This window comes from Thunnus maccoyii, chromosome 1, assembly GCF_910596095.1.
Source record: "Thunnus maccoyii chromosome 1, fThuMac1.1, whole genome shotgun sequence".
Classification (NCBI taxonomy): Eukaryota; Metazoa; Chordata; class Actinopteri; order Scombriformes; family Scombridae; genus Thunnus; species Thunnus maccoyii.
Window position 1 is genome coordinate 22545704 of NC_056533.1, and position 14018 is coordinate 22559721.

The 14018-nt window shown below is 40.5% G+C and overlaps 1 protein-coding gene across 4 annotated transcripts in view; it reads left to right on the top strand.

Annotated features, from left to right (window-relative positions):
• dennd2b (DENN domain containing 2B) overlaps positions 1 to 14018 on the top strand; it is a 48911-nt gene that overhangs the window by 25130 nt on the left and 9763 nt on the right. For all 4 annotated transcript variants that reach the window (XM_042408366.1, XM_042408357.1, XM_042408374.1 and 1 more), the window contains 10 exons: positions 2844 to 2965; positions 3331 to 3546; positions 3949 to 4045; positions 4224 to 4268; positions 4686 to 4870; positions 5801 to 5910; positions 6280 to 6349; positions 7795 to 7872; positions 9067 to 9207; positions 9425 to 9573. In XM_042408366.1, the coding sequence (XP_042264300.1) occupies positions 2844 to 2965; positions 3331 to 3546; positions 3949 to 4045; positions 4224 to 4268; positions 4686 to 4870; positions 5801 to 5910; positions 6280 to 6349; positions 7795 to 7872; positions 9067 to 9207; positions 9425 to 9573 (1213 nt within the window). The remainder of the gene's footprint in view (positions 1 to 2843; positions 2966 to 3330; positions 3547 to 3948; positions 4046 to 4223; positions 4269 to 4685; positions 4871 to 5800; positions 5911 to 6279; positions 6350 to 7794; positions 7873 to 9066; positions 9208 to 9424; positions 9574 to 14018) is intronic.

A 14018-nucleotide genomic window follows, 5' to 3' on the forward strand; every position in this document is an offset into this window, starting at 1 on the left:
CTGTTTGTTCCTGACAAAGAGATTGTCTCCGAGTGAGTTTGAAATTGTTCCAGCTATTTCCAGCTATTTCAAAACAGGTTTTCAAACTAAGTCCTAATGGAGTAGAACGGTGGTATCCAACACCACTATGCAGTGGTTTACAGGTCAGATGATCCATTTGAGAAGCAGCCACAGCAGTAGGAAACGAGCCATGTTTCAGTCCCTCTGTGCCCTTATTTTCACAAACAACTCACACAGAGAACCAGAATTCCCCACTTATTTCCTTGGAACATCTACTGTATCATAGTTAGCATGAATTTTATCTCATCATCTTGGTTTTTGGTATCTTGTCTTGATGCCAAACCTCAGAAGTAATTTTTGACCTGTGCTACAGTGCTACTGTAGTGTGTAGTTGATAAATGGTGTGTCAATGAGTGATTTCTTTATAGGCTGATGAATCACACCCTGTGTACCAGTGAAGCTATGATTCAGCTTTCTCTATTATTGAGTCCTGGCGTGGTTCAACCTCACAGTGTTGCGTTATCTTCACTGATGTAGTTTGCTGCTTTGTGAATAAAGGTTTGGAGCCCTGAGAAGGTTTGGTACATGTAAAGAGTGATTGAAATTCAAATCAAGTTGCACTGGCTCCATTGAGCCAATAATTTGTTATTCTTTGGTGCAAAAGAGACCAAAACTACTGTGCATTACTCTGCATAGTTTATCCAATGTGGTCACAAGCAGACTGTTCTCATGATGGACACACTGTATAGTTTGCAGTGCTGCCAAATGTTCTTGCAAAACTGTAACCTATTTTTTCATCCCATGCACATTTGTGTTTAAACTATGAATGGGCGGGCACCGCAACTATACTGTAGTTTGTCCACTTTATAGGGTAAGCTGATACTGACATTGTTGGTATAGTTTGTTCTGTTCCTCACCCTGCCCAGAGAGTCCATTGTGTACACAGAAATGTACAATCACAGTTTGCAGTTGAGGTGTGTCCACTCCCTACATAATACTGTGTGTCTGGGAGTGTGTTAGAGAGAGATCTGGATGTTTGCAATCAGAGGAGTAGATTAGTACCCTCCAGTATATAAGCAGCTATACAGACATATCATTTTCCCAGCAGGCTCTCATTACAGCGCTGCTTCAGTTTAATGGAGTTGCGGCACAACGTGGGGTCAGACTAAGCCCTCTTATTCCGCTCCTCAGCTTCAATGATGCACAGAAAATCACTCCAGTAAGCTAATTTACAATGTACAGCATTTGCAGTTTACCTAAAACAGGTTTAATAGTTAACCTAAAAATAAAGAACAGAACAAAGCTCTGCCTGTAGGTTAATGTTAATCATTTTTAACATGCACAATCATTATTTGACTTTGTGAGTTCATCAGGTTTTCCGCTAACATACTCAGGAAGAAGGAACACAGCTACTAAATAGGTTTTGTTTTTTTCCTTTCTATTAACAGATAACACTGCTTTTCTTTCTTTTAAAAGTTCCTCTCATGCATTTCGACACCATCTGGCTCTGTTTTTATACTTCAGTGTGGTTTCTTCACTTTCTCACAACCTTTTTCAGACCCTGCCAAAAAGCTATTCTCAGAGCGCATGTCTGAATAGACATGGACTGTGGTGTTACACAAGTTTTCTCTTTATTGAAGTTGGCTCTCTGCCAGGTGACATCAGTGAGAGCTGTGCAGTGCTCTGTAATGTGCCTTTCTTTCCTTTTCTGCTATCATCTATCGACTGAAGTATCTACAGAGAATACAGTAGCAAGGTCTGTGCTTATTGGGACTTGTTTAGATGCAGTGTTGCATTTTTCATGTCAGTCCTTAAAATGAAGTGAGTAAGTAGACCCTAGTCAGAGTCTCAAAGCGTATGGCTCTGCTCTATATTTTTCTTATTGTCATGTGCAGAGCCAAACCAACAAAGAACTCATCCTGCTTACAAGAATTGTATCCAAAGCCTCATATATCGTATTTCACTGGGCCATAGACCTCCGTTGTTGTCCAAAAACTAATAAAAACATATCAATAAGCCTCACTGCTGCGCTGGGTGACATCCTCCTAGGCCCGGAAGAGTTTGGGCATGGTAGTTTGTTTAGAAACAGCTCCTAAGGCTAATGACAGCAATCACGTTTTCAGTCTCTAGAGAGTAGTTCTGTGTAAGGCAGACACCACTGTGCTTGTGCGGGAATGTGGTGCCGTTTACAGAACTTTGCTAGCTTGCTATGCTACATATCTCAACCTCTTCACTTTATACGTAAGTTATTCACAGTGGACAATATAGTATAATAGTATGGAAAATGCTTCAGTACTTCACAACAAAGAAAAATAGGCACAGTACTAGTCAAAAGTTTGGACACGCTTTCTCATTCAAATGAATGGGAAAATGTGTCCAAAATTTTGACTGGTACTGTATAACAACGGCTATTTTAATCATATTTCTACAAACATTTAACTTCTATATCCAGAATCATTGTCTAAGAAGATGACCCTCTTCTTCCTCACTGAGAGCAGACAGTTTGCATGCCTGGACAGTGACTCACCAGCAGCGTTGCGTCCAGCAGTTTCAGCTGGGCCCAGTGGGGCCTGTGGGGCCCAGTGCCAACAGCAACTGTTTTGAAAAAAGGGAGTTCACTTGAGCTAGCTGGGAGTGACCTTTGACTTACCTTTAATGACTCATCTCCTTTCAGACAAACCATAGGGAGGCTCTTTTGTGCCCCTCACACCCTTTACTGCCCTGTTTGCCCTATTTGACCCCACAACCTCTTCTGTCTTCTGTCAAAAACAGCCTCTGACAGTTGTTGGCTTTGCTCTTGACATTACGTTTGAGCCACACTGAATATCTACATCATTCCACAGAGAAGGAGAACCCATACGAGGATGTTGACCTGAAGCGGAGGAGTTTGGGTCGAAAGTCTTGTCTTTTGGACAGCAATAGATCTTGGACCACCATGGACAGGAAACTGAACTCTCCACCTCAGGTAAGTCATAAGCCTGCTGGGATTGACAGCACTGGTATGTTTCCCTCTTGTAAATAGAGCTTGTATGTTTTTTTATGTGGAAAAGTGAATCCCCTCACTGGATGTCAGTGCTGAATATCCTGGACAAGATCCTCTAAAGAATCTCATACCTCGTTTGTTACGCTACAGGAAAAAGTTTGACCTGGTGATGTTCCATAGACAGGTCCAGCGGCAGATTTGTCTCCCATGAAGCACTTGTCTCCCTTAAAAAACGGGAATCATTTTTACATCATTAAAAAAAAAAGTAAAACATCTTGAATTAATGGACTGGGACGAATACCAGGTGAAATGTATTAAACCTTCTATATTCTGTTCTCTGTGACTAGTTGCCTTCCAAACCCAGTAGCCAGTCCCTTCGCCTCACTGGGGGCAGCGACAGGAAGAGCCACCGGCTGTCACAGTTGTGCAAACGCCACAGCCATGATGAAATGCTGCTTCTTCCCCAGCGGGGTATATCAGCTTCACCTTGTGGCCTGCTGGATGATAGCCTCTGTGGCACCAGTGATACCCTGGCCTCACACAGGCACTGGAGGATCCCAAAGGTAAACATGGCTAGATCCTACACAAACACCTTCACTAAATCCTTGCAGAGCACTGTCTGTGTTCTTGGTCCTCTCCGGCTTCTCAGACCAGCTCAGGTTTCTGTAGAAAACCCAGTCAGAGTCAGAGCAGATCGGGATCATTTATAATGCCTTCATTTAGACAATAGATATTGTTACACAGTGCTTCAATGCATGTAATCACTGCTTGAGTTTAAGCCCTTGTGGTACCTAACTCTCATTTAAGCCATTAAGTTCTATTTTTCTGCAACCCTTAAAGCATGTACAGTATTTTACAGTGTTACTTTTGGCTAGGTACACCAACTACTTCCTTTATACTTATGATCAAAAGAAACAAAAGTTGAGATTTCCCAACAGAGAATCTCTTCTTTCCTGTGTTTACAGCTGGTCCAGAGGATCAACTCCATTTACTGCACTAAACGTGGGAAGAAGAGGCTTAAGAAGCTGTCCATGTCCAATGTTGAGACTGCATCTTTGAGAGGTAAGGGTTCTCTTTTTTTTCCCCTTTATCCACTGGCTAGATAAGTGTGTAAATATTTGCATCTCAGCCACCCACATAGAGTTCTAGCTGTGTTCCTTCTTGTGACATAAACACATGTTTGTGGAATTGCCCTTTGACCCGTAAAATATCTTCTTGTTTGTCTCATGTCTGCCTCCAGATGACAACAGCGAGAGTGAGAGCGACTCTGATGACAGGTTCAAAGGTGAGTGACCACAGAGTCCATTTCCAGGGGTGAGGTGCTGGACTTCTGTTTGTTCTCAGCTTTTTCTTAGAGCTGTTTTTCTCTGTTTGTGGAGCAGCTTCACATGGCAGTTTTGGTTTTAATAAATTACCTTGCTTGACTGGATGAATTGTGACCAAAACATTTGCCATATGCATGGATTACCAGTAAATCATTCAACATTTATTACATGTCAAATTTAATGAAACAAATGAATACTTATGAGATTTTTGTTTTATGTCTGTTATTGACATGAGCGATCAGTAGTGTCAGTGAAAGTGAATCACAACAGCAAGTACAGCAACATATATATTATAATTTCTTGACAGGCTGAAGATTAATTCACTGTGAGTCTAAAGTTGCATTTCAGTGTGAATGAATGCTTCCTTCCCTCCTCAGCTCACACCCAGAGGTTGTTGAAACTGCAGTCCATCCTTCGACGGGCCCCCAGCTACCGCACACTGGAGCTGCAGCTTATTGAGTGGCAGGAGAGAGAACTCTTTGAGTATTTTGTGGTTGTTTCTCTGAAAAAGAAACCCAGCAAAAACTCCTACTCCCCAGAGGTCACCTATCAGTTCCCCAAGGTAAAGTCATGACAATTGTAACTGAAACCTGCTGTTGGACCTTTTACATCTGGCATAACATATATCCTCAGTGACTGAATTTATTTTTACATGGAGCAAAAATCCAAAACGTCCATGTATCAGTGCCCCCGAAAATGCTTCATAGGAACTGTTTTAGCTCAGAAATTATAAATCCAAAATACTGCAGATACATCGCTGCAGACCTTGTCTGTAAGATTTGATGTAATTTGAATCGCAGGCTGGAGGGTCAATATGTAGTTAAATGAGAAAAACTCTTTTAAATGGTTTTATTAATAATATTAATAAACATTTTGCATGTGGATCACAGCAGATTTTACTTGTTGTTTACTCTTTGCTTGTAGTGCACAAGAATATTTGTTCACAATATAAATAAAACAGGGACCCATTCTTAAAAACATTGCTCCCTAGCACTACTAGTGGTCAGAAACTGCACAGGGTATCTTTAAGATTTATAACACAGTACCAAGGGAGTCTTGGGAGCCTGTTGCAAACACCAGAACCCATTTCTGTAGCAATTATTCAAAGACATATTTTAAAGATGTTAAGATTTGGTTCAGCAGAAGTGTCCCTTGGGAGAAGTACATGTCTGCCAGCCAGGAAGGAGGAAACATACACTTAATTGTTAAGATGATGAGAGTCGGACAGGGCAAAGGTTTAAGCCTGCATGGGAGAACTGTTAGTCTGGGCACTCTGAGATCTATGGGGATCTTTAAAAAAGGAGGCCAGAATTGTTTGAATGAGTATGAGCTAATTGAAACTCTTCTCCTCTCCTCTCCTCTCCTCTCCTCTCCTCTCCTCTCCTCTCCTCTCCTCTCCTCTCCTCTCCTCTCCTTTCTTCTCTTCTCTTCTCTTCTCTTCTCCTCTCCTCTCCACTCCTCTCCTCTCCTCTCCTCTCCTCTCCTCCCACAGCTAGAGAGGCCCACCAAGCAGATAAGGGAGGCCGAACAGAGGCTCAAAGCCATTCCTCAGTTTTGTTTCCCTGATGCAAAAGACTGGAGTCCTGTATCTGAGTACTCCAGGTATGGCTGAGAATCCTCCACATTCAGGGTCAAATTTATTATTACAAACTGGTCTACTGTCTGTTTGTTGTTACAACATATCAATGTATAATGAAAGTTTAGAGGAAATGAACTACCTACCTAACTACTGTGCACGCAGAGCATTGTGAAGCTACATATGTTATCAATAATTATTTTATGTAACGCTTAGCAACACAGCTGTTCAGTGTGATTATCTTGAAAACACCTCCACCCTGTTATTGCTGATATGAAGGATAACATCTTTATCCGTGTAATACAGCAGCTGATAGGAGCTCTGTCTGTACCTGCCTACCTTACTATGTTTATTCATGTTGATTTTCATCTGTATTCACTTGTTCTTTGCTACAGTGAGACCTTCTCCTTTATGTTGACGGGAGAGGACGGCAGCAGGAGGTTCGGGTACTGCAGACGCCTGCTGGTAAGCCACCGTTCAGCTCCCCGTCCTCTGCTCCCTGTTCACACCCTGCTGAGCCTTGTTTGTTGTGACAGACCTTTTCATTCGAACATGTGATACGGTCTTCCTGTGTGTTGCGTGACTGTCCATTGTTGCAGCAGGAAAGAAAATCGATAAAAAAACAAAACAAAAACAACACATGACGGGTGTGAAACATGTTGGAACACAAAAAAGATTCACACACTTATGATTGCAGCAACTATTCGCAGGAGGGTGCAGGGACTTTTCATCCTTTTGTTGTTCAGGTTTGTCCAGGAAATAAATGCAACAGCAGTGTAATATTACATGTAATCTGATATTATACATTTAGTTTGAGTGTGATATAATCATAAAATGATCTTACAAAAAGATAATTACATATAATCTTAATAGAGTTAATACTGCAAAAAATTCAGTAATAGTCAGAAAGCGCATAATAATAATTTAAGCTGAACCCCAGTTAAAATTGACTCATTCGATTTAACAAGAGTTTCTCAGGAAAGGCAAGACAAAGAGAAACCATGAAAAATTTTAACTTTGTCATTGTGGAACGTTTCCTCTATATAATGAGGCTGCAGAGCACTTTGAAGTTTTTTGTTGAGCTTCCCATTTAGCTTGCGGGCACTGAGCATGACTGTGTGGGATTCTGTGAATGTGGTGGTGATTTTGTTTGCCGTTTGGTATTTCTGAGTGTGTTTACAGTACTGCAGTGTGTATGTTCTCAGAGGTTTACTGGGAGTGTCTCTACAACTCTGTATGTGCTGGGTAACATCTTTTTGAATTCTTTGACCAGACTAACTTATGCTGCTCTCATGCATGATGTCCTCTGATGGACTGAAATTCCTCTCAATAGAAGCAGATTTTAATGAAGGTAGAGGAAGAGGTGAGCCGCTCTCCTCCAGTAACTTTGTTTCCTCCCCGCTGTCTGTCCAGCAGTTGGCAGTAACCAAGCATTCCTGAGGACTTGAATCAAGCTCCACATAGTTGATTTAATCATCCATTTGGAAAAGCGGAGGAGAAACAAGAGGAGAAAATTGTATACCTAATATGGACAAGTGGTTTGGCGTTTCTTGAGTGCTTGTGTTCATTTGTGTCTGTGTGTTTGAGTGTCTGTGCCTGCGCCCCCAAAGTCTGGAAGCACATAATGGTCTCTGAGTGTACATAGGAAGGTAGATACGATCAGCAGAAGCAGATAAATCACCTGTGTTTAGGAAGTTGGTATCCACATGAAAGACTTTCACCTCAGATGACTAGATTTTAGACTTCAGCTGCAGTATTTAAACAATTTATCTGTATATTATCATAGTCTGATCCTTTATGTATTTGTTTTTTAAATACATCCCACACCCTTTGATAAGAAAAAAACCACTGTCTCCTTATTAAAACCGAGTCCGTCATCACCAATCAGTTTCTTATGCTTTCTCTTACAGCCGAGCGGGAAAGGACCTCGCCTTCCAGAGGTGTACTGTGTCATCAGCAGACTGGGCTGTTTTGACTTGTTCTCCACGGTGAGCTCAGTCTTGTCCATTCACATGCACACAAACACATATAGGCAGCCACAGTCAGCTAGCTGTGTGTGTGGTGTAGCTGTGGTTAACCCCTCTCATAGCTGAAGTAAATGACATTCAGCAGACCTTCTGCTGAATGCCTGTTCATTGATAAACCTTATTTCAGTCTCTTTTTTTCACTTCTCTGATTTCATAGAGTAATTGTTTCCTTCGCTTTTGTCTCAGTGGTGCTAACAAAGAGCAGAGCTGTCGGTGTGTTTGACTTTTTCAGCCTTATCTGATTACTTTTTAATTCAAAGTGATTGAGTCCAGACTGGTGAAACAAAGTAGCTGCTAGATGACGTGAAAATAAAATAGCATGGTATGTTTCAATATGCAAACATGTGCGGTATTCAGTGTTTAATAATGGCGTCCTTGTGAAGCCTTTTAAGTCTGTAGGCGAAGTGCGATCAAAAGTTGGCAAATATGAAACCTGAAATGAAAAGTCTGAAATGTTTTAGTTGAGTTAAAGCAGAATAGTTGTGCCATGTAGCTATTGATGCTTTTATAATTTGTCATTTAATTTGCAAATTAAGTGTGTACTTGTACTATGGTTTGTCTGGTTTTACATCATGTGATATTTCAAGAGTGAATGTCTCAAATGGCTCTATTTTATGGATGGTACAGCAGCACACCTGTGAATGAATCTAATTTTTTGCTTTGAAGACTTTTAAGTGTTTTCCAGGTTAATGAGAGAGGATGGCAGTGTTTGATTTCAGAGGTAGTTGTGTGTGAGAGAGACAGACAGACAAACAGAGAGATGGAGAGCAAGGTGATATCATATGACCTTGAATAAGAGTGATTCTCCAATCAACTTTCCAGACAGGAGGCAGCTTGGACCAAAACAGGCAGACAGGCAAACTGGGTGGAATTTTCCAATCACACAGGCATGGAAAGAAATGAATTTGCTATTTTTCAAAACAGAAAATGAATACTGAGTTCCAGACAATTGCTAGTGCTCAGACACATAACAATATGTTATATTTTCATGGTTATTACCCTTGATGTATATATATATGTATATGTATATAGACAGATAGGTAGATAAAGCACTACGGACCAATTTATAGGAATACATTTCCACTGAGACTTGTGCGTTGTTGATGTTACTTGAAATATGTTGAGGAAATAATGCTTTTTCCTCTCAATGTTTAGATCCTGGATGAGGTGGAGAGGCGGCGAGGCATCTCCGCAGCCCTGGTCTATCCCTTTATGAGGAGTTTGATGGAGTCACCCTTCCCTGCACCAGGGAAGATCATCAAAGTGAAGACCTTTCTGCCTGGTGCAGGAAATGAGGTCAGAGCTGCTGATAGAGCAGAACACAACTCTTTTTTTCTGTTCTGACTTTTATTATACCCATCACATGGTCATGGTAGCTCTCATCTGATAGGATGTTTCATTAAAACTTCCTTTAGTTACTCGCATTGTTTTCACAGTCAGTTGTGTGACAGAAAATGTTAATGAAGTCTACAATCTGCGATGACTTAAATTCCAGTTCTTTGTGTTTGTTTAGGTCATCGAGCTGAGGCGGCCCACCGACTCCAGACTGGAGCATGTGGACTTTGACAGTCTGTTCAGTTGCCTCAGTGTACGGCAGGTGATACGTGTCTTTGCCTCGCTGCTGCTGGAGCGCAGAGTCATCTTTGTGGCTGATAAACTCAGGTGAAGCTCCACCACCTTCAGTTAGTCATAAGTCTTTCCCCCTGCAGTGAAATGCTTTGATGAAGAGAGAAAGGGAACATTTTTCTGAAACAGGCAGTATAATAAATACTGATAACCATCTCAGTAATAGTATTACACTAGCAAAAGTGAATCATCTTTGTCATTATCTGCAAAATATAGTAATTTCACTGAAACAAAGGCATGTCACGACAGGGCAGTCTTGTTCCTCTTGCACTGTGAGAGATTTGGTCTGTTACCTTTGTTTGACCCATTGTACATATTTTTAAATAATTTGTTCAAAAACAAGATTATTTCACAATCGATGATTTCATGAATTTTTAACAAAATAATGCAGTCTCAAGAACAATGGAGTGAAAGTTCATTTAAATGAATTCATGTGAGCCCTCACAGGCTTCAGCCCTCCCGAGAGCCTCAACATGGATGAATGGATGAATAGATGGTTAAATATCACTCATGGATGGAACTTTTACAGAACTTCATTTCAGTGTTCAGTGTACAGGATACATCTTGTATTTCTAGATTAGTTTGTCCCCATAAAGTCATGTCGGCAGTAATATTTCTCAGCAGTTATTATAGTTAGTTTCTGACTTTTCTGAAGAGAATTCACTTAATGTCTATCATCCAACATACTTAAGGATAAAATTTCCTCTACATGACTGGCTTTTTTTATTTGTTTTAATTTCCATAAATAACTTAAGTTAGTTGGCATGGCATGTGACTACAGATATTATGATCATATGACAGTCAAAAGACCATATTCAGGTCTGGCTCACTGCAAAACTCATAAATATCTCTTTACTTTCACAAACAGTCACCCTGACAGAGTCAGCTTGTGTCCCTCAGCCTGTCCCAACTGATGATGGAAGAATTGTAGTTACTTTGCTTGTAACTTCTGACAAACATGCATATACACCTAGCTGTATACTTGTCAGCTAGGGTCTAATGGTTGCCTCATGTGTGGAACTAATTGATTACATTGATTAGAATGCAAAGGTCAGACAACAGGTTATTTAGTCAGTCAGTCAGTCAGTCAGTCAGGCCTGAACTAAAGTGGGTCACAGAAATGAGCGTCACTGCCAGAGGAGAATAGGGTGGGGCTGATAAGATGTGAAGGGTCTCTGAGGACTCGGTGTCCCAGTCTGTCCTCTTGTTACAGAATAGAGAGGGGTACTTTTGGAGCGTTGGAGGCAAGGGTGGAGTGGGAGGAGATTTGAGGAGAGAAGTAATCTCTCCATGTATCAGAGCCCAGTTTAAACAAACATCAGTGGGGGCAGTGACTGTGAGGGGAAGGAATGCACTTCCTGTGTGCGCGACTCTGCCCTCTGATCTGTGGCTCGACTGTCACCGTTTGACTTATGATGCCACGTTCACTCCCTGCGTATGAGCGGCGGCACTCTCTGTGTCCCTTGAGAAAATCAGTCTTAGATGCTCATTACCAGAGGTGATAACATCAAGGAGACACTGGGTGGGAATCATGAACTAACTCATGACTCATAACACATACTATTATAATATATTGTCCAAGACAGTGATGATGTCCCTTATATACATCTTTCAAGACAGTAATTAATCACAATCTTTGTAACTGACTAAAAGAAATATACTTATAAACTTCTAAAAAAACTAATTCAATCACCATAAAAGATTCAGTCATATAGTACATAATTTAATGTATTATAAAATGGTGTTTTGTGTAACAGAGCATGCAGTGTCTGAGCCTTTTTAACATACACAGTGCCACCATTCAAATTTAAAATGGTCATAAATTTGCACGTGGTTAAATTACTATGAAGCAGAACACTAGTTAAAATACTTGCAGTGAAAGTAGATACATATATTACATTTTCAAACTGCAAATTAAGTTACAGAAAACTGAAATAACTACAAAAAAGAAAATTACAAAATGAAATCTATAATTTTGTGGCTTAAACATACAGTCACTATCCTTGATTGATGCCGTTTACTGTGTGATCAGCTCAAACCCTATGTGCGTGTATGTGGATTTAAATGTGCAAGCGTGCATGTATACATGCAGAGCTCCTGTGTTTTGGTTTCTTTTGAAAACAGTGACAGGGCCTCACTGCAGCATTAATGACTTCTATGATAAGAGGGCTGCTCCCACCGGGGCTCTTGTATAATAATCCATTCCCAAAATACCTCGCCAGTAGAGCATGATGTATTTTTCTTTGCCTTGAAATGTATATCCAATACAAGCAGGAACTGAGAGGAAAAGCCATGTTAGGAAATCGTTCTCTGTGGGATCTTCTATCCTCTGTTTCTTTGGCATGTAGCGTTCACTTACCTGTTGTAATATTACACCGAAACCTTTGGGTTTTGTTTTTTTTTTTATCAAAGGAGGTTGTTGCTTCTACATGAAAGTCTGCAAAGACAATTTCTTTTAAGTGATCATTCACCATCTGCTGCCCGTAATAACACGTCGGATGCCAAGTCAGATGAATTTATCATCAGCTATGTCACTCAGTAATTGCTTAATTCAATTGGCCTGCAGATGCTGGGTGAGTTTTGTCGGTGCTGTAGACTTATGTAAACAACCTCTGTCAGTCCTCAGGCAAAGGTTGAGGACGGTTACCAAATTGTACGTGCATGTCTGGATTTATCTCTTGGCATGGTGATGAAGTACTCCTACAGTAAGAATTTTACGCATTTTGGATCTTAATGACTTTCCCTGATGTGACTCCATTGTTCGGTAGTTCTCAAACCTTTTTCTGTCAAGCCCCACTTTGGATGACCAAAAAAAGCAATCACACCCTCCCGAGCATAAATCCAATAAACTTAACCAATCAACCAATAAGACAAAAATGTTTGCACAAAAGAAATGTATGTTATATTTTCAAGTAAATTTATTTATTAAGTTATTTATGGCATTTCTTATGCACTTGTATTTGTTTTTCACTTTAATAATAATAATACTTTAATAATAGCGCTCACTGCACTTGTACCTGGTCAGCTACTTGAGAATTTGTACCATGGCTCTTTTTGAATCGCTGTCCTCTAACGCATGATTGTCTTGCCTCGCTTTTAAGTCGCTTTGGGTAAAAGCATCTGTCAAATGACAAAATGTAAATGTAAAATGTATTAGACACACAAGACACAAATCTTTACCTCTAGATTGATAATGAACTTGAGAGCAAGATAGGCTTCGTCATATTTTGGTTACGACTGATGTGTTTACTCAGTGAGCATCAGCTCTTTATTTCCCTGCAAGCGTCAGTGCACATGGTTGGTTATAGTCCTTAATGAATCATATTATTTTAACTGTACATGTTTCTACATGTCACAGCGTCGTTGTCCCTCCAGTTTGAGAACCACAGGTTAAGATGATTCAATCCTCCCTGCATCACAATAATTAGATTCACCACACTCACATAATATTTGTTACAGTAAGTGTGTGTCTCACATACTGATTTTGGTAGCAAAGAAGAAGGGAGGGATATAATGAAAGCTGAGAAGTCTTTGTTTGAGAGGAGGAGAGAATGGAAGAGTGAAAAGGAGGGGACTGTAGAGGTAAACTAAACAATGGCTCTGAAAGCTTTTCTCTTGGCCATGTTGAATTAATCATGCTCACTTTTCTGTGGTACAGGCGGCTGCTTGGGTTTCTGCATAGACCCTCTCTGGTTTCTCCTTAATGCTGTTCATTTTGTTCATCTCCATCTCTGCCAAAAGCAAACTCAAAACTGATTATTGAGGAGTGCCCTGGTAGCCGAATGCCACAGCACATGCCACATAACCGCAACGTCCCTGGATTGACTCTGGCTTGTAGACCCTCGCTGCATGTCATATCCCTCTCTCTCTCCTTGTTTCCTGTCTGCTTCTCCACTATCAGCTCTCCATTAAAAAAGGCAAAAAACGCCCAAAAACATATCTTAAAAAAAACAACTGGATAGTAAAAAGTTTGTTTTGCTTTTGTTATAATCTACTGTTCTGAAAGTGAGTTCGAGGCATATAGAGCACCAACATGTTTAAACCTCAGACAAGTAGAGTTATCGTCACTGCTGCTGGCGTTTTTCTAATCAAGTTCATTTCATTTAGTCCTCCATTATTCTCAAACACTTTTTCTAACATGCTCTGCAGTGCTGGCAAAAGGCCAAAACCACTTTTAACAACTTAACTGGTTTCCCATGTGGTATTTAACTCGAGAGGTAGAGTGAAATCCACACAATGTAAACATGTGAAATGTTTCTGTTTTTCAAAGAGAAGAGGAGGTACCCGGCCATTACCAGAGCCTGAACAGCTGATTTTTACATCAGTGTCGCTTTTGTGAATGTTTACATCCCCGTGTAGACGCTCACATACACATGTAGACGCTCATATACACAAACACCTGCACACATTCATCTGCTCTCTAGACAGCCTTGATCAAACTCAGACATTATTGTAGTTTTAATAAGAACATGTATAGGGTT